This window comes from Oryctolagus cuniculus, chromosome 7 (assembly GCF_051225735.1).
Source record: "Oryctolagus cuniculus isolate XC-2025 breed Fujian yellow rabbit chromosome 7, ASM5122573v1, whole genome shotgun sequence".
Lineage (NCBI taxonomy): Eukaryota > Metazoa > Chordata > Mammalia > Lagomorpha > Leporidae > Oryctolagus > Oryctolagus cuniculus.
Genome location: NC_142873.1, coordinates 48372100 through 48393194, shown reverse-complemented (window position 1 = coordinate 48393194; position 21095 = coordinate 48372100). Strand labels below are relative to the sequence as shown.

The following is a 21095-nucleotide window of genomic DNA, read 5'->3' as shown; positions in this document are numbered from 1 at the left end:
TTGGTTTGGGTTTTGAGCTGGCCTGCCTTATCAGTTCACAAGTCAATCAATATTAAAGAGTCTCTGCTGGTAGCAACTGACACTTTAAGTTAGCTATGTGAGCCAGAGGCCAGAACCTGATCCATATAGTTGGAATTGTTTTCCTAATAGAATAAAATCCCTGTCTTCATGGGATCAGTGAATATATTAGCCAGCAGAGCTTCCTTTGCCTGAGCTGTGCCTGAGCTTTGGTCTGTGAACTGTCAATTCAGCACTTCTCCAGACTTTCGACAGAGAAAGATGTATCCTGCTAGCTGGAGACTGCAATCAGCAGACCTCTTGTTGCCAGGTTGCCTTTCAGGTCAATAACTATTGCGCATAGTAGGTTCTCTGCATCACTACTGGATTCAGTTAAATTCTCATTCACTATAAACCTGCAAAACAATTCATTATTCCATTTTTACTTATTTCCCTATAACTAGTAAAGACAGTGTTAGCAAACATTTTTTTTTAAGATTTATTTATTTTACTTGAAAGTCAGAGTTACACAGAGAAGGAGAGGCAGAGAGATAGGTCTTCCACCTGAAGGTTCACTCCTTTAATTGGCCACAATGGCCGGAGCTGAGCTGATCCGAAGCCAGGAGCCAGGAGCTTCTTCTGAGTCTCCCATGCAGGTGCAAGGGCCCAAGCACTTGGGCCATTTTCTACTGCTTTCCCAGGCTATAGCAGAGAGCTGGATCGGAAGTGGAGCAGCTAGGACTTGAACCAGCACCTATATGGGATGCCGGCACTACAGGCGGTGGCTTTACCCGCTATGCCACAGCACCGGACCCGGCAAACATTTTTTTTAAAGATTTATTCATTTATTTGAAAGGCAGAGTTACAGAGAGGCAGAGAGGGGAAGAGAGAGAGAGAGAGAGGTCTTCCATCTGCTGGTTCACTCCCCAGATGGCTGTAACGGCCAGAGCTACGCGGATCCGAAGCCAGGAGCCAAGAACTTCTTCTGGGTCTTCTACACGGGTGCAGGAGCCCAAGGACTTGGGCCATCTTCTGCTTTCCCAGGCCATAGCAAAGAGCTGGACCAGAAGTAGAGCTATTCAGATTTGAACCAGTGCCCAAATGGGATGCCAGCACTGCAGGTGGCAGTTTTACCCACTACGCCATAGTACCAGCCCCCAGTTTTTTTTTTGTTTTTTAAATAGGCATGCCTCACCACCAGGTAATTCATGCTCACTAAACGATTTTAAAAAATAAAAATTATTTTGAATACCACAGCTCAGAGATAACCATTAATATTTGGACTTATTTCCTTTCAATATTTTTCTTTACCTAAAGATTTTTGAGTTGTGTTTATGTTTTGTTTTTTACATAATTAGGATCATAGTATCTATAACTTTTTAACTGTTATTCATTTATGTTGAGAACACTTTCCTATGTTGCTAAAAATTATTTAAAATAATCTTAATGATTATATAATTTCAATTTTAAGGATGTGTCTTTGTTTAACTATTTAGACTGCTGGACATTTAGATTGTTTACATTTTTATGTAAACACTTCTGCCCATAATGCTGCAGTATATATCCTATATAGGGGTAAACTCTTATCTCTATTTCTGATTATTTCCTTAAGGTTAACATGCAGTGAGGCAGTCTCAAGTATCACTGATAGAAGTGCAAATTGGTTTAATTTTTCTGGAAACCAATTTTACTATTATGTGTTCAAAGCTATGGTATTGATTTCATGGCTCTTACTGAGTTTTGTTTCTTGATTTAAAAAAAAACACTGGAACTTCTATTTTTTATTTTTAAAGATTTTTTATTTTAAAGATTTACTGATTTATTTGAAAGACAGAGTTACAGAGAGAGGAAGAGAAAGAGAGGAAAAGAGAGATAATATCTTCCATCCACTTATTCACTCTCCAAATGGACATAATGGCTAGGGCTGGACTAGGCCAAAGCCAAGAGCCTGAAACTCCATTGGGGTCTCCCCCATGCATGGCAGGGGCTCAAGCACTTGGACCATCGTCTGCTGCTTTCCTGGGCACATTAGCAGGGAGCTGGATCCGAAGTGGTACAGCCAGAACTCAAATTAGCACCCATATGGGACGCCAGTGTTATAGGCAGCAGCTTAACCCACTGTGCCACAACACCAGCCCCTGTTTCTTGATTTTTTTTTAAAGATAGACTTTTTTTTTAATTAATTATTTTATTTACTTTAAAGACAGAGTTACAGAGAGAAGTAGAGAGGTAGAGCCAGTGAGAGAGAGGTCTTCCATCTGCTGGTTCACTCCCCAAATGACCACAATGGCCAGAGCTGAGCTGATCCGAAGCCAGGAGCTTCTTCTGGGTCTCCCACGTGGGTGCAGGGGCCCAAGGACTTGGGCCATCTTCTACTGCTTTCCTAGGCCATAGCAGAGAGCTGGATTGGAAGAGGAGCATCTGGGACTCGAACCAGCACTCATATGGGATGCCAGTGCTGCAGGATGGGGCTTTAACCCCCTGCGCCACTGCGCCGCAGTGCCAGCCCCATGTTTCTTGATTTTTAAAATGCTCAGATGATGAGATTGTGCTACATCTTGATTAAAGAGATGGTTATATGACTGTGTATTTGTCAGACTTATCAAACAATATCCTTAAAATCAGTGGATTTAATTATATTTGATCTCAATAAAAAATGTAAAAAAAAAAAAAAAAACAAAGCCCTGAGGTACCAAACTGACACTTTCTCCTTGAGGCAGTAAATAAATAAAAAGATAGGCCGGCGCAGCAGCTCAATAGGCTAATCCTCCGCCTTGCGGCGCTGGCACACCAGGTTCTAGTCCCGGTTAGGGCGCCGGATTCTGTCCCGGTTGCCCCTCTTCCAGGCCAGCTCTCTGCTGTGACCAGGGAGTGCAGTGGAGGATGGCCCAGGTGCTTGGGCCCTGCACCCCGTGGGAGACCAGGAGAAGTACCTGGCTCCTGGCTTCGGATCAGCGCGATGCGCCGGCCACAGCACACCGGCCGTGGTGGCCATTGGAGGGTGAACCAACGGCAAAGGAAGACCTTTCTCTCTGTCTCTCTCTCTCACTGTCCACTCTGCCTGTCAAAAAAATTTTTAAAAAATAGAAAGATAATTCACAAATGCTCACTGTATAATCCAACGCTATTTAGAATGCCATGCCCCAGAAGCATCTGACATCAGCTGGTGTTATGAGTCACACATTCTGAGGAACACTAATCTATAGAAATTCCTAAAAAGGGAGTTGAGAGGATGCTAAGAGCAAGCTGAAACTTATGTGGCACATAGGATGTGCTGAACACTGCTTTGATGCTTTACACCTCCGCTGTCAGTAAGAAGCCTCTAGCCACAGGTGGCTGTTACACACTTGAAATTTACCTAGTCTAATCTGAAGTGTGCTAAAAGTGTAAAATCTTTACCAAATTTCTAAGACTTAGTTCAGTAAAATACCTCATTAATAATTTTTTAAAGTTTATTACATGCTGAAATAATATTTTGGATATATTGTATAATAAAATATATTGCTACAATTTCACTTATTTAAGTTTTTTAATGTGGCTACTAGAACATTTTTAATTACTCCTGTAGCTCATACTTGTGATATGTGCTGCCTTACCCATTTAACTTGATTTAATTCTCATAACAACTGAATAAGGTAGATACTTGTATTAGCTCATCTTTATTTTTCAAATAAGGAAATTGAGGTATTTAGAAAGTTTAAATATTTTGCCCCAAGTCTTGAAGCTAGTAAGTGGTAGAACTTGAAATGAACACAGTTTGTGTCCAGTCTGGGCATATAGGCACTCAGTTGAAATAATATTTGGGGAAGGTTTACCTAGATAAGCTTCTTTTAAGTTTCTTTCTTATAAATGTCACTTATGAGGTAAGCAAAAATATGTTTTTACCAAATGGACAATGTGTAAAACTTCCTGCCTACTATGCAGTGTTGTAAACTAAAGTAGGGCTAAAATAATATAAAAGAAAGGAATCATTTAGTTTTGTTTGAAGATTTTTGTCATTCAAAAGTGATTAAGAATGAGATTTAGGGGGCCAGCACTGTGGTGTAACAAGTAAAGCCGCCGCCTGCAGTGCCAGCATCCCATGTGCGTTCTGTTCAAGTCCCAGCTACTCTACTTCCAATCCAGCTCTCTGTTATGGCCTGGGAAAGCAATGGAAGATGTCCAAAACTCTTGGACCCCTGCATCCATGTGGGAGACCCGGAAGAAGCTCCTGGCTCCTGGCTTCAGATGAGCGCAGCTCTAGCCATTGTGGCCAACTGGGGAGTGAACCAGCAGATGGAAGACCTCTATCTCTCTGCCTCTCCTTCTCTCTCTGTGTAACTCTGACTTTCAAATAAATAGATCGTTAAAAAACAAAAACAAAAAAAGAATGAGAGTTAGGAAGGATGATGCTCTTTGAATAAAAATTATTAACTTGGGGCGGGCTTTTGATATAGTGCGGAAGATACCACTTGGGACACCTGTATCCCATATGCTGGTCCCTGGGTTCAAATCTTGGTTTCCCCCGGCTCTGCTCCAAATCCAGCTTCCTGCTAATGTGCACTCTTGGATGACTCAAGTACTTAGGTCCCTGCCACACTTGTGGGAAACTGAGTTCTAGCTCTTGGCTTCAGCCTGGCCCAGCTCCAATTAGAACAGGAGTTTGGGGAGTGAACCAATGGGTGAGAGATGTCTCTCTGTCTCTGTGCATGGTGTGTGTGTGTGTGTGTGTGTGTCTGCCTTTCAGATAAATAAATTTTAAATGATTAACTTAGGGCAGCTGTTATTTTCCTCTCCATCTGAAATAATGCTTAAGTGTTGATAATAATTTAATAGACTAAGTCAGTGATACCAATAGTTTTGGAGAAAATATAGTTTTTTTATAAAAGATTTTATTTATTTATTTGAGAGATAGAATTACAAAGAGAGAGAGAGAAAGGTCTTCCTTCCTTTGATTCGCTCCTCAAATAGCCACAACGGCCAGAGCTGTGCCGATCCAAAGCCAGGAACTAGGTGCTTCCTTCCAGTCTCCCATATGGGTGCAGGGTCCCAAGCAATTGGGCCATCTTCTACTACTTTCCCAGGCCACAGCAAACAGCTGGATTAGAAGAGGAGCAGCCAGGACTCGAGCACCCATATGGGATGCAGGCACCACAGGCAGAGGATTAACCTACTGAGCCACCATGCCAGCCCTAAGGAGAGAATATAGTTAAGGGCTCACGGAACAGTTGGCATTTTGAATTGAACAAGCTGATTCATGTTGTCAACAGGTATTTTTATAGATTTCTACCACAATTTATTTAACCAATCCTTAGTTTTTTATTCATTCAACAATTTATACTTTTTGAGCCTCTACTATACCCCTGAAGCTATTTTGAGATTGGACATATAGTGGTTTACAAATCAAATATTATTTGATGTTAATTATTTATAATTTTTCAGTCTTATAAATAGTACTGCATTAAATATCATTTTATTTACTTCTTATACACTTGTCCAGTTGTTCACTGGGCTAATAATTGAACATATACTAAGTGCCAAATAATTTGCTGACCTCATTACATATATTATCTCACTTAATCTTCGTGACCCACGAGGTAACAGTACTGTGACCCCAATTTTCCAATGCAGAAACTAGAACATGAAGAGGTTAAGTAATATGCTTAGGTCATATAACTAGGAAGTACAAGCTGGAATTCAAGGTCAGGTTTAAGTATGTATGTATTTATTTATTTATTTGATTTTGAAAGGCAGAGAGAGAAGGGAGAAATCTCTCACCTGCTGGTTCACTTCCCAAATATCCAAAACATCTATGTCTGAGCCAGGCCAAAGCCAGAAATTGGGAACTCATACTGGGTCTCCCATGTGGGTAGCAGGGACCCAAGTACTTAAACCGCCACCTGCTGTCTCTCAGGCTAGGCACTAGCAGGAATCTAGAATCTGAAGTGGAGCTGGAACATAAACCAGGTATTCTGATAAGGGATGCAAGCATCCCAGGCAGCATCTTAACAAACTGCGCCAAATGCCCGGCCCAGAGAATATAAATTTTTTCCTTTAAAATAATTTATTGATTTATTTGAAAGGCAAAGTTACAGAGAAAAAGGGAGAAGGAGGGAGGGAGGGAAGGAGGGAGGGAGAGAGAGAGAGAAAGAGAGAGAGAGAGTTTTCCATCTGCTAGTTCATTCCCCAAATGGCTGACAGTGGGAACTGAGCCAGGCTGAAGCTGGAAGCCAAGAGCTTCCTCCTGGTCTCCCATGTGGGGGCAGGGACCCAAACACTTGGGTCATTTTCCACTGCTTTCCCAGGTGCATTATCAGGGAGCTGGATTGGAAGTGGAGCAGCCGGGACTCCAACCTGCACTCATGGGATGCCAGCATCATAGGTGGCAGCTTTACTTGCTACACCATAGCACCAGCCCTTAAATTTTCTTTTTTTTTTTCTGTTTTTGTTTGTTTGTTTGTTTGTTTTTGACAGGCATAGTGGACAGTGAGAGAGAGAGACAGAGAGAAAGGTCTTCCTTTTGCTGTTGGTTCACCCTCCAATGGCCGCCATGGCCTGCACGCTGCAGCTGGCACACCACGCTGATCTGAAGCCAGGAGCCAGGTGCTTCTTCCTGGTCTCCCATGGGGTGCAGGGCCCAAGCACTTGGGCCATCCTCCACTGCCTTCCCAGGCCACAGCAGAGAGCTGGCCTGGAAGAGGGGCGACCAGGATAGAATCCGCCACCCTGACCAGGACTAGAACTGGTGTGCCAGCGCCACAGGCGGAGGATTAGCCCATTGAGCCGCAGCACCGGCCAAATTTTCTTTTTTTTTTTTTTTTTTAAGATTTATTTTATTTATTTGAAAGGCAAAGCTACAGAGAGGGAGACAAATTGAAAGAGACCTATCTTTTGGTTAACTCACCAGATGGCCACAATGGCCAGAGGTGGGCCAGTCTGAAGCCAGGAGCTTCATCCTGGTCTCCACATGGGTGCAGGATGCTGGCATTGCAGGCAACAGCTTACACCACAATGCCGGCCCCGAGAGTATAAACATTCTTAGGATGATAAATTACTGCACTGCCAGCCAGAAACGCTTTATATACAGTGCGTGTACACAAAGTAGGTTCCATATCTCCACAGCATGACTTTGCCAACACTGAGGTTAGCTGCTGTTCATTTGTAACAGTTAGCAATTCCTTTGAGCAAGACTGGTTTCAAAGCATCTTGTGTCAACCCAGATGCAGAGTGAAGAAAGAAGGAGATTAGCAGTGTGAGGCTCAAGGAGACCAACAGATGAGACAGCAACAAGTAGAAACAAGAGTCAGAGAGGTGGATGCTGCTGGGTGGTTATTTACATGTCATTCTTGCACATTGTAAGTATAATGTATTTCAACACGTGGATGCCTCCTGTTCCAAATTCCAGGCTATTAGGAGGCACTGATCCTACATTGGTTCCATGATGGACCCCGCCCCAACACTCTCTACTCCATCCCCACTTTTCTTTCCCTTAAGCTGTTTTGAATGAGTTTCTTTTTCTTTCTGCCAGAATGTTGAGTTCTGGCAAACTGTTACAAGAAAAATATTGCTTTCCCTCCCAAGTTTGTGAGACTTGCCTTTTTGTGTAGTGTGTAAGATCCAATATAGTATCTGCATATTTGTTTCAGGATTTGTTGAGTAAACTAATAAAATGTTTAAAAGAGAAGAAAAAGTTCAAACATGCTAATTCTGTATAGTAAGACAAAAGTGACCCATTTGGGGCCAGTGCTGTGGCACAGCAGATCGAAACCCCAGCCTGCAGCTCTGGCATCCCATATGGGCACCAGTTCGAGTCCCAGCTGCTCCACTTGTGATCCAGCTTCCTTTTAATGCACCTGGGAAAGCAGTGAAGGATGGCCCAAGTCTTGGGCCCCTGTACCCATGTGGGAGACCTGGAACAAGCTCCTTGCTCCTGGCTTCAGCTGCATTCAGCTGTGGCTATTGTGGATATCTGAGGAGTGAACCAGTGGATGGAAGACCTCTCTCTGTACCTCTCTATATAGCTCTTTCAAATAGATTTTTAAAAGTGACCCATTTTACTTCCTTGTTTCCTGTAACATCTGCATTTCTATTTTTCTTGTTATTAGAAAAATAGTGAAATCTACTAATTCATCAAAGCATCATTTTGATGCTAACGGAATTCTTTACACTAGTAAAGCATCTAACTGATTATTCAGTATATCCAAGTTGTCATCCCTCTGCCCAAACTGTATTACCTTCCCCAGGTGAATGATACGTCTTTACGACCTATGTTCTTTCAGTAGAGTTACCATTAGATCTGTTGGCCTTAAATAGGGCCTGTTGTTTGTAAAGCAGCCTTTCATGCCGTTTGGTCTGGTGAGACACAGTGTAGCATAGCAGTTAAGAGCATGGGTGTTGGCGTCCATGTGCCTTGTCTAAATCCCAGTTCTGCCACTTGTCCATGTGTGTGACCTTAGGCAAATTATTTAACTTTTTTGTGCCTCTACTTTCTCAACAGTAAAATAGAGGTAACTAATAGCTCCTTCAAACCATTGTTGTAATGATTGGTTGATATAGTACAAAGGTCATCAAAAAGTTCATGGAACTAGTATTATGAAAAAATTTATTCATGGATCTCAAAAATTTTTGCACCAGAATAAACTTTTAATCCCTTTTCATGAACCGTTTGAAGTGCCTGCGTATTTGTAGAACGCTTACAGGAGATCTGACACAGGGTAAACACTAGGGGCTACTTGCTGCTGCTGCTATTACTATTATATTTGAAGGAGATAAATTTTAAGACTGCATATTCATCACAAGTACCTCTGCTGTCACTCTTACTTCCAAATCACTTATTTTAAAAACCCTTACTTGAGGGTCAGCACTGTGGCATAGCAGGTTAAGCCAACACCTGTAGTAAGGATATCCCATATGGACACGTTGCAAGTCCCAGCTGCTCCACTTCTGATCCAGCTCCCTGCTAATGTGCCTGGGAAAGCAGCAGAGGACAGCACAGTGTTTGGGACCCTGCACCCATGTGGGAGACCTGGAAGAGGCTCCAGCTGACTCCTGGCTTCAGCCTTTTCCAGCCCTGGCCATTGCAGCCATTTGAGGAGTGAGCCAGAGAATAAAAGATTTCTCTCTCTCTCTCTGTCTCTCTCTCTGTCTCTGTCTCTCATCTCCCTCTCTTTCTGTAATTTTGCCTTTCAAATAAATAAATAAATCTTTTTTAAAAAGAAGAAAACACTTACTTAAACATAATGCAAGAGTATGATTATATTATTAACCCAGTGGGAATATAGTGAAGCAGTGATGAAATTTACTATCAAGATAGTAGCTCTGGGGCCGGTGCTCTCACGAAGTGGGTTAACACCTGGCCTGAAGCATCCCATATGGGCGCCGGTTCTAGTCCCTGCTGCTCCACTTCCGATCCAGCTCCCTGCTGTGGCCTGGGAAAGCAGTAGAAAATGGCCCAAGTGCTTGGGCCCCTGCACCCGCGTGGGAGACCCAGAAGAAGCTCCTGGCTCCTGGCTTCAGATCGGCGCAGTCCTGGCTGTTGTGGCCAATTTGGGAGTGAATCAATGGATGGAAGACCTCTCTCTCTCTGCCTCTCCTCTCTGTGTAACTCTGACTCTCAAGTAAAAAATAAATAAATCTTTAAAAAAAGAAAAGGTAGTAGCTCTGTGGTCTGTGAGGAGAAAAACTGTTAATACTCATTTAAGAGGTCCCCTCAAAGGCCCCCAGAGTCAGGACCTCTATAAATAAAAGACCTGCAGAAAGCCTTCAGCATCCATGGTTGCTACAGTTGGTTATCTGGGGGCTTTGGGTCGTAGTGGTCACCACTCTGCTCCTGTGGCTGTGGCTGCTCTGACACGTGGATGCGGTCTTGAATTGTCCCAGTGGCGAGAAAGCACATCTATAGCTCTTTGTATTCTCAAATGATAACCTCTTTTCAGACCTTTATGTAACTGATCTTACAGGCAGTTCTGTCCCTGAGGAGTCCGTCTTTCACCTTGCAACTTCAAGGGCAATTTCTTCCTCTTTCTTCATATGATATTCCAATGAATGATATATGCACAGTGCTAGATCCAGACAGAACCTCATTGTTGGCTTCTTTGTGCTATTTCTTCTCCCAGGGAAAGAAAACAGGGCCAAGAGCTCCTGTTTGTTTCTTTGTTTTGTTTTGCTTTGTTTTTTCAGAAGTCAGGTGTCCAGCACTAAGGTGGGGGTTGGGAAGGAATAGCTACATTTTTTAATAACCAGTTATGTCATTCATGAGAGAGTGTTGTAGGGGAAAGCAACCTCAGTGGAACAGGTTATAATCAAGGAAATATTTTATATCTTAATCCAGTGTTTTCTGAACTCCGTTCTATAAAGAAAATTTCTGTTCAGGGAGATAGGCATAGGTGTTCCAGGTTAAAAGGGGGTCCTGTGGTGTTAAGTTTGGGAAACACTGTGTCCCTCACTTGAAAAGTCACAATTCACATCAGCATGTTAAGTATCCTGAGAGACTCTGCAGTAAAGAAACCCATTCAGCGTTTGTGTTTTTCATTGTTTTAATGTAACATTTTATACTGATATTCATACAGGAATATATAAAACAAGTTAGAAAGCATGATAATATAATGTATACCCTTGAACCCTTCACCTAATCCAAGGACTAGGAAATAGCAAATAACAAATCCATCTGAGTGTTCCTCTCTAAGTATGTCCCTCAGGCCAGCGTTGTGGCATAGTGAGTAAAGCCACCGCCTGAAACACGGGCATCCCATGTGGGCACCAGATCAAGTTCCACTGCTCCACTTCTGATTCAGCTCCCTGCTAATGTGCCTGGGAAACAGCAGAAGATGATCCAAGGCCTTGGGCCCCTGCACCCACATGGGAGACCCAGAAGAAACTCCTTGCTCCTTGCTTCAGTCTGGCCCAGCCATGGCTGTTGCAGCCATTTGGGGAATAAATCAGCAGATGAAAGATTCTCTCTCTCTCTGCCTCTCCTCTCTCTGTGTAACTCTTTCAAATAAATAAATCAATCTTTTAAATGTTAATAAATTTTTTTTAAAAAAGAAGAAATACATTCCTCATCTCCCACAACAGCTAGCCTAAATTTATGTTTAATTCTCTTGCTTTGATAGAGGAAGATTGTATTTATTCTCTAGTTTTGCTTATTTTTGAGCCATATAAAGATGTTGTCATACTTTTTTTTACTAAACATTGCTTGAAGATTCATCTCTGTTGTTGTCCGTGACCTTGTTTGCTACTTTTCAGTGCTGTAACATTTCATTATGTGAACATACCACAGTTTGCTTCGCTCTTCAGCTGTCCGGAGACATCTGGGGGCTTCTGTTTTGTGTTTTACTATTGCTCTTCTCAAGGAGCAAAAGAAATGTTAGCCAAGAATATTACCAGACTGCTGTGATTGTACTGATTGGGAACAAGAGGATGGCTGTTGAGTGGCTGTTTTTCACAATGTACTATTTGAGGCAGAGAATAAAAACAAAGATAAATAAAATGTCCCTGTCTTCAGTGACCTGCCGGTCCAGTGGGGGAGTCAAACAAATCAACATTTCTCAAATTAGGGTATGATTAGACCCAGGGACACATAAAGATACAAAATAAATACGACATTGTCTTTTGGAGTGTCCATTTTCTTATAATGTGGGGGAATGTGCAGAGGTAGAACTAAATAAATAAATACTTTAAAATATGTTTATAGAAAACAGCATAAAATTAAGCACTTTTAAAACATTACTGGAACTCAAAGGAAGAGGTAAGCTGGAATACCAATCTGAATCATACCCCCTGGACTACTGAATTTATTCTATCCTGCTATTAGGAGTTCAAAGGTAAAAAGACTTGATATGTGTTAATGATATAAATTAAATAAAATGTGTCCTACATAGAAATAATTAATCCTGACAGAGTAATCAAGAAGTGCTTCACTGAGGAAATGTTATTTGAGCCAGAACTTAAAGGATAAGTGGAATTCCCTTAGGAAAAAGGAACAGTGGGGGCTGAAGACAGAGCATCGCCACAGACAGGAGCGGGAGGAAGGAAGCAGCACAGCTGAGAAACAGGGAGAAGTTTGTATGGGTAAAGGGTGCATGCATGGGGAGCAGCCGATGCCACATGTGAGATCCCCAGTGTGTTCAGACATGTAACAAGTCTACCAAAAGCTCATGGGAATAATATTATGGAAAAAACTGCGTGGATTTCAAATATTTCTCTACCAAAATGACGATTTAGTTTAATTTGCCATGAACTTTTTGAAGTTTCCTTGTTGATATTGAATGCCAGCCTTCTACCTTGTTCCTGATAAAACTTCTGTTGGATATTTAGGGAGAATTTGGCATACTAGGTGACATTTAAGTTGGGATCTTAACCTCTTTGTAAAATATGTGTCTGGCTCATGTGTCCATTCAGCAAACACCTAATTCAACCTCTAAGGATGCACATCTGAAGGAGATAATAATTAAGATGTACATTCACTGGTGAGAGAAGTCACTAGGAGAACTTCCGTGGCTCCCACTGCCACTGTAGCCCTTTGCCTCCTGGCTTGTCACAGAGTGTGAATGCCCCTGGCTCAGACCAGCCCTTCCCTCCAGGCACCGAAGTCCATCCCACTTCACCTGCTCCAGGGTACCACTCCAAACTTGCTTCCCTTTCTCTCCCTAATCATGTTAACCCACTTCGTTGGGTCATTCACAGAAGCATAGAAACACACTTCTGTTTTTCCCACTTTTACTTAAAGACCCTTCCTTAACCTCTTTTCTCTTTGCAGGTTCTATCCCATTTCTCTGTTCTCTTTGATAGCAGTTCTCCAAGAATGCTTGCACTCACTCACCCTCTCCAGCCCCTCCCCCCACATGTTCTCTTCCCGCACATATTCTCCTGGAGCACTCCAGGCAGGCTTTCACTCCCATCTCTCCTCAGAACTGCTCTGGTCCTGGTCGTGGTCCCCAGCACCTCCATGTTGCTAAATGAGTCCTCATTTCACCTGACCTGCTAGCAGCACTTGACATAGGTGATCAGCCCCTTCATTTTGAAACACTTTTATCATTTGGTTTCCAGGAACTACACTCTCCTGGTCCTCCTACCTCCCTGGCCATTTTTGCCGATTTCTCCTGTTTTCTGGAATCCCTGGAACTCAGTCCTTGGGCTCTCCCTCTTCCTGTCCATCTCCACCCACTCCCTTAGAGAGCTCATCCAGTCTTGTGGCTGTAAATTCTACCCATCCATGAGCAGCTCCCAAATTTGTATCTCTAGTCCAGAATTACTTATACTCTTAACACTATTGGTAATTTGAACCAGATAATTCTTTGTTGTGGGAGACTGCCCTTTACACTGTAGGATGTTCAGCAACATTCCTGGCCTCAACCCATTAGATGCCAGTAGGACTTCACCAGCTATGACAACCAAAAATGTGTGTGATCTCATCTTTACACTGCCCTCCACTCCCTTTTAACCTCTCCGTTGTAATTTCTTACTACCCAACACCTTGTGCCCTTCATTTCAGCCACACCAGCTTCCTTTCTGCTCCTCAAACATACCATGCCTTCACTCCTTGGCACTTGCTGGCACTTCCCCCAAATACATGAGAGAACTTCAGAAAGTTAATAAGGGACAAGCATTTGGCCACAGTGGTTAAGACGCTTCCTGGGATGCCGGCATCCCATATTGGAGTTCCTGGGTTCAGATCTTGGCTCAGCTCCCCATCCTCGCTTCCTGGGAGGTAGCAGATGGTGGTTCAGGCACTTGAGTTCCTGGATCCGTGTGGTAGACTCAGATTGGCTCCTGGCTTCAGCCTGGCTTAGCCCTGGATACTGCAGGCATTTGGGGAATAAACCAACAAATGGAAGATCGCTCTGTTTCTGTCTCCCTGCCTTTCAAATAAAATGAAAATAAATTTTCTTAGAAATCATGAAGTAATGGGATTAAGAGATAAGATTTTGGGGTACAAAAAACTTTGAAATCAATATAGATTTCTATGCATTTTCCTTCACTTCTTGAAGACCCTTCATATGCTTTGTTAACTCATTTAGTTCTCAACTCCAATTTCAGTTTCTCAGTGAGGCCCCCACCTGAGCACTGTGTTTTATTTTATTGTATTCTATTTTTAAAGATTTCTTTGTTTCAAAGAGTTACAGAAAGAACAGGAGAGACAGAGCAAAGATCTTCCATCTGCCCATTCGATCCCTAAGTGTCTGCACAGCCAGGGCTGAGCCAGACCGAAGCCAGGAGCCAGGAGCTTCATCCAGGTCTCCAACAGATGTGCCAGGGACCCAAACACCTGAGCCGTCATCTGCTTGGGCCATCTTCCACTGTTTTCCCAGCCCATTAGCGGGGAGCTGGATCAGAAATGGAGCAGCCAGGACTCAAACCAGCGTTCATATGGGATGCCGGCATCTCAGGTGGCAGCTTTACCCACTATACCACAGTGGTGGCCCTTAAATTAAAAAAAAAAAAAAGATTTATTTTATCTATTTGAAAGTCAGAGTTACAGAGAGGGAGGGAGACAGAGAGAGATCTTCTGTCTGCTGGCTTACTCCCCAAGTGACTGCCAGTAGCCAAAGCTGGGCCAAACAGGAGCCAGGAGCTTCGTCTGGGTCTCCCACATAGGTTCAGGAATCGTCACCCATATGGATTGCTGATATTGCAAGTGGCATCTTTACCCATGATGCCAAACACTGGCCTGAGTACTACATTTTATTTTTTTAAAATATTTATTTATTTATTTATTTATGTACGTATGTGTATGTATTTGAAGGTCAGAGTTACACAGAGAGAGGAGAAGCAGAGAGAGAGAGAGAGAGGTCTTCCATCTGCTGGTTCACTCCCCAACTGGCCAAAACGGAACTGCACTGATCCAAAGCCAGGAGCCAGGAGCTTCTTCCAGGTCTCCCATACAGGTGCAGGGACCCAAGCACCTGGACCATCTTCTACTGCTTTCCCAGGCCATAGTAGAGAGCTGGATCAGAAGTGGAGCAGCCGGGGCTTGAACCAGCGCCCATATGGGATGCCGGCACTGCAGGCAGCAGCTTTACCTGCTACACCGCAACACCAGCCCCATGAGTCCTACATTTTAAACCTCACACCACCACTGTCTTTTCCATTTCTCCTTCTTTAAGCTTTCTTTATTTTTCTCCATTGCATTTTTTTTAATCTAATGTACTACAGAGAGGCAGTGTAGCAGCATTTTTAAGAGAAGAAACTCTGAAGCCAAGCTGCCTGGGGTTTAATCCCAGCTCCGTCAGTCCCAGAATGAAAAATTTGATTTCTCTGTGCTTCAGTCAGTGTGTTTGCAAAAGAGGGATAGTTTCTGCCTCATTAGAATAGTACTTTGCATTAAAAAGTGATATTTGTTTATTATTATTATTATTATTATTATTATTACATTTTACCTGCTAATCAGTTTCTTCTTTCTTTCTCCACCATTGCAATATAAATTTCATGAGGCCAGAGTTATTTTTGTTCATGTGTTTGTTTTTGCTTCTTTATTGCTGTATTCACATCTTCTAGAACAGTGCCTAGCACATTGGAGGCACTCCATGAATGTTTGCCGTACGAATTGTTTTCCCTGGAAAGAATAATGGAGGGAAGAGTCAAGAAAGACTGGAGGTTACGTGTGCTATTTAAAACTTTTACAAAGAGTATGTTTGTACATCACTAGTGCCCTCAGAAAACTCATAGGCTTATATGGAAAATGGACATGTAGACAAATAAATTAGAAGACAGCATCAGAATATGACAGGGTATGGAGGAACCAGGATGTCACTCCAACTGGAAGGCAGTGTGGTTAAAGAAGGCTTCCTAGAAGAGCGATAATGTGAGCATTAGGTTTAAAAAAAAAAAAAAAAAACACAGTTCCACTAGACAGTGTGGGAGAGATGGACCAGTAATAGCACGGGGTAGGAAACAGCGATGGTTCTGACAGCTGTAAGCAGTGGGAATTGAGAGGAGCAGGAAGGAGACTTCTCAGTGTGCTGAGCTGTAAGAAATTCCATCCTCTCCTCCCCTACCCTCTCCCATCTTCTGGCAATTCCAGCTACATTTTGGGCTGCAATTAACAGGATACTGTTCCATTAAAGCAAATATCTGGGGCTTTTCCTCGTTATTTTCCTGAAAGTCTTTTTCTGTTTTCCTGCTCCCCACATGTTCCATTTATTTTTCATACTATGTAACTTCATATTTTTTTTGACAGGCAGAGTGGACAGTGAGAGAGAGAGACAGAGAGAAAGGTCTTCCTTTTGCCGTTGGTTCACCCTCCAATGGCCGCCGCGGCCAGCGCACAGCGCTGATCCGAAGCCAGGAGCCAGGTGCTTTCCTGGTCTCCCATGCGGATGCAGGGCCCAAGCACCTGGGCCATCCTCCACTGCACTCCCTGGCCACAGCAGAGAGATGGCCTGGAAGAGGGGCAACCGGGACAGAATCCGGCGCCCCGACCGGGACTAGAACCCGGTGTGCCGGCGCTGCTGGCAGAGGATTAGCCTAGTGAGCCGTGGCGCCAGCCACTATGTGGCTTCATATTTTAAATTCCCTGGTGTCTTAGATATAAAAACTCACATGTAATTTCTATCTGTGGAATATAGTGAAAAAGGAGAATGAAGTATCTTTAATTTAAATATACATATAATAGTACTTCAAAAAGTTTATGAAAATTGAATTAAATGATAAATTTGGGCACAAAAATAAGTTAAAATCCATGCATTTTTCTTTGGGGTATTTATTTGGTTGGTTTGGTTTGGTTTGGTTTGGTTGCATTTTTTTGAAGGCAGAGAGACAGACAACTTCCAGTTACTGATTCATTCCCCAAATGCCTGCAACAACCAGGGCTGGGCATGTCAAAGCCAGAAGCCCAAAATTCAATCTGGGTCTCCCACATAGGTTGCTGCCTCTCAGGTGCATTTGCAGGAAACTGCATGGGAACCCAAGGAATTGGGGCTCAAACAGGCACTGTTTAACAGCTTAACCTGCTGCACCACAACACCTGCCCCAGCTTTTGTATAATACACAGTTTCATGAACTTTTGAAGAGTCCTCATACACACACACACACAGAGAGAGAGACAGAGACAGAGAGGGAGAGAGTTTTGTTATGATATATAGCTTTACTTAGACATGGTTGTTTAGCCGAATGACTTTAATTAAAATTTTTCATCCTGTAAATTGGTCTCTAATCCCTTAGCAAGGCTTAAAAGTGAAGAAACTAGGGACAAGCATTTGGCACAGTGGTGAAGTCACCACTTAGGACATCTGCATCCCATATTAAATACCTGGTTTGAGACCTGGCTCCTCCACTTCCCATCCAGCTTCCAGCTAATGTGCATCCTGGCAGATGATGAGTCAAGTGGGAGACCTGCATGGAATTCCAGGCTACTGGCTTCAGCCTGGCCCAGCCCTAGCTGTTGGGGGCACTGGAGAAGTGAGGTAGCAGATACAAGCTCCTGCATACTCCCTGGCCTGCCTTTCTCTCTCTCTCTCTCTCTCTCTCCCTCCCTCCCTCCCTCCCTCCCTCCTCCCCCCCCCCTTAAAATGGAAATAACAAAGTGAATAAACTTGCTTTTCAATGTATGACTCAAGACTTTTTGAAGCTGATGTTCTAAAATGAGGGTTGGGGTTCTGCTTTTTCCCGCCCACCTTCTTTCTATGCACAGAACCGGGAAAGCACCCCTGCTGACAGTACAACCTGAGAAAAGCCACAGTGTTCATCTACTCTGTTAGGTCCTGATGCTGGGTTTCATACCACATTTCATACTGAGCCGATACTGTGTATCTATCTCTGAGAGCCCTTGAGGTAGGAATCATAACAGGTGTGCATTTGAACAGCTAATTCAGTGCCTAGTTCATAGTGGATGCTCAGTAAACATTTGTTCAATTGAATTGAACTGAGTAAAATTGGATTATAGTACCACAGAGGGGTTTTTTGAGTCTGTTTTTTAAGTGAGGTTGATTGAAAACAAATCTAGAAAAGGAAAATCCTTTTTTAGTCTAAATTTGGGGTACAGCTACCAATATGCTCATTGCCCATAATTTTTAAGCATTCTGTGCAGTGACTCATCAAAGTCCTCAAATAGATACTTTTTTAAAGTCACCATGGCCTTAGGAAACAAAATTAGGGCTGACAAATATAAATAGTGTTTTCTCTTTTCAGTCAGGAGTGTGGGGGTCCTGTTGATACACAGGAGGAGGAACTTTAAGTAGAATTTTAGGGAAGTTCTTTTTTGTTTCCCTTTGTAGCAGCCTTGGAAATGAAGCACAGATCACCTGATGAATTTCTATAGGGTTTTCCAGCACATTTGTCCCATTCTTACTAGAAGTTACTGATCACTTTCTGTATTATCTTTTAAAAAGCAATGCTACCCCAGTCTCCTAACATTTGTTTTCTGGCCTCCATATGTCTCTGGTACAAAGGGCCAAAGGGAAAAAAAAAAAAAAAAAAAAAAAAAAAAAAAAAAAACAGGCCAGACAGAAGTGCTTGTATTTCATAAGGAATTAAATGAACTTAGTTTTTACTCCTCTCTCCCTACTACATCATTCTCTCAGCCTGAAATCTAGCAGGTCTAAAACTGCAAAGCAATAGATAGCTGTCATTCCTCCAACTCTGTCTACCGTGGATCTGTTTCTTTCTGAGAGAGAATCCTTAGCATACTGATGAATACGACCCCAGTAACCCCTACATTGTAGAGAAAGTTCTTTCACCGTTGTGTAGTCATTTAGTTAACTCATTTACTCAACACCCCTTTATTGGGTACCTCCAAGCCCTGGAGATCCAAGCTCAGTTCCTCCCACCAAAGTAGCTCTCAGTCTGTTTTGGCAGCAGTAAGATATACAGTACCTAGTATAACAGTAGTAGAGTGCTAAAACAGCACCGAATCAACGTGATAGTAGTGACAGGAATGGTTAGTCCAGCACGGAGGGGTCTGGGAAGGTTCTGCCAAAAACGTGACTTAATCCCTAGCCTTAGAGGAGAAACAAGAGTTCATCAGAGAAGGCACGGCCTTCCCTTTTAGACTTAGGACATAGTAAGAGCAAAAGCGTGAAGATGTGGAAGCTCGTGACGTACACAGAACAGTCACCACGGGTGGCACAGCTGCACAGCGGGCGATGGGACGGGACAAGGGAGCAGCAGCGCATACAGGAGGCCCAGGGATGCGGACTCTGGAGCCTGGGCTGACTCCTGCCACAACTGTCTAACCTCTCCATAGCTTTCGTTCTCAATCTCTTTCTTTTCTTTTTTTTTTTTAAGATTTATTTATTTGAAAGACAGAGTTACAGAGACAGAGACAGAGAGAATCTTCCATCTGCTGGTTCACTCCTCAAATGACTGCAACATTTGCGGCTGGGCCAGGCCGAAGCCAGGAGCCTGAAACTCCACCCAAGTCTCTCACATGGGTAGCAGGGGTCCAAGCAAGCTGTTGACACAGGCTGTGACTTAATCCACTGCACTACAACCTGCTGGGCCACAGTGTCAGTCCCATCTTAATCTCTAAATTTCATAGGATTGTGCACAGGTGCGGGTACACACACACACTTTAAAACAGTTCTTAGAAGAAAATAAATACAATGTATTAGTTATTAACCACTATGAAGGGCCTTGAGCTTTAATACATACATTACATTTTTGTGCAAGTAAAAGAAAGATTTTAAAGCAGAAGGGAGGAGAGCATACAGTCAGATATAACCTGTGTTAGAAAAGCAACTCTGGGGGCCAGTGTTGTGGCACAACAGGCTAAGCCACTGCCTGCAGTGCCGGCATCCCATATGAGCACTAATTTGAATCCCAGCTGCTCCACTTCTGATTCAGCTCCCTGCTAATGTGCCTGAGGAAGCAGCAGAAGATGGCCCAAGTCCCTGGGCCGATGCACCCACGTGGAAGACCCGGAAGGAGCTCCTGGCTTCAGTCTGACCCAGCCCTAGCTGTTGTGGCCATTTGAGGAGTGAACCAGTGGATAGAAGATCTCTCTCTCTCTCTCTCTCTCTCTCTCTCTCTCTCTCTGTCTCTCCCTCTCCCATTGTAAGTCTGCCTTTCAAATAAATAAGTCTTAAAAAAAAAAAAAAAAGTAACCCTGGTGCTACTTTGTAGGGTAGATTGGAGAAAGAAGACACTCGAGGAACAATGCAAGTTCTGAACCAGTTTTAGGAGCATAGGAGGATTCAGGTGACATGCTCCTGAGACAACAGAATGGCCTTTAAAATTCTGAGTTCCTAACCAGGAATTTCACACGTGGAATATCTGTGCTAACAGGTCTCACCAGTTTAATCCTAAAGCACGCAGTGTGGGCCGCAGCGAAGAGCACGAGGGGCTCCCCTCCCACTCTGGGTAGGGCGGCCCCACACTCACACAGCAGACCTGTGCTGTTCGTGCTATCTTTCCATCTCGGTAGATGTCATGAGCAAGATAATCTATTCTTGGCAATACTTTTGTTTTAAGTAACCTCAAATCTGCTTATCAGTTTCCTAGAGGAAGTCCTGGCTTCTGGACTGCACAGCCGAAGCAAGGAGAGCTCTCAAGTCACGTCGAGGTCAGCCAGCAGAAGATGAACCGGCGATGCAGAGGTGGGGCGAGCGGCCCGCCTGCCGCCTGCCGCCTGCCCCGCCGCGGGCTTTCCCCCCTGAGCAGAGGTACTGCAGGGGCTGCGGGCTTCTTGCTTGTTCTGATGCCTCTGCAGGCAGCCCGAGGCTCCCCCACTGTTGGCACAGAGGCAGAGACCCTCAGTGATGAGCTGAGAATAAGCCTGAGCCCAACCCAACCCACTTTTCCCATGGTTTCTTTTTCAAATAAAGAAATGTATTATTTGTGTATTTGATAGCACAATCATTTCCATTTCTTATGAACTTTGTTGGGATCTTACTTGAAAAAAGGGGTAGCAGAGCCTGGAGGGATTTACAAGTACTTGTGCGCGCAGATGCTGCACTCCTTGGTTCCCTCCCTCTTCCCTGACCCTTCCTACTGTCCCTTGGCCACATTCCTGCACAGCTCATTTCTGAAAACTCACCACGTCTCTTTAGAAAGCCATCCAAAAATTGTTCCTACGTTGCAATTTTCTGTGGCACTGAGAAACCATGTATGACGACAATAAAAATCCATTTTGTGAGAAGATACGAGTGATTCAGTTTTATGTCTTCGAGCCTAATTCATGGGAA

At 43.4% G+C, this 21095-nt stretch overlaps 1 protein-coding gene across 6 annotated transcripts in view; it reads left to right on the top strand.

Annotated features, from left to right (window-relative positions):
• VPS45 (vacuolar protein sorting 45 homolog) overlaps positions 1-21049 on the top strand; it is a 76975-nt gene extending 55926 nt beyond the window's left edge. For 2 of the 6 annotated variants that reach the window (XM_089300007.1, XM_051858711.3), the window contains one exon: positions 20405-21049. In XM_089300007.1, coding sequence (XP_089156133.1) covers positions 20405-20492 — 88 coding nt within the window. In that variant the 3' untranslated portion in view covers positions 20493-21049. Of the gene's footprint in view, positions 1-9390; positions 9627-17260; positions 17517-20404 lie in introns of those variants that run through there. The other 4 variants (XM_089300005.1, XM_089300003.1, XM_089300006.1 and 1 more) reach the window with 2 other exon arrangements.
• The last annotated feature ends 46 nt before the right edge of the window (positions 21050-21095 follow it).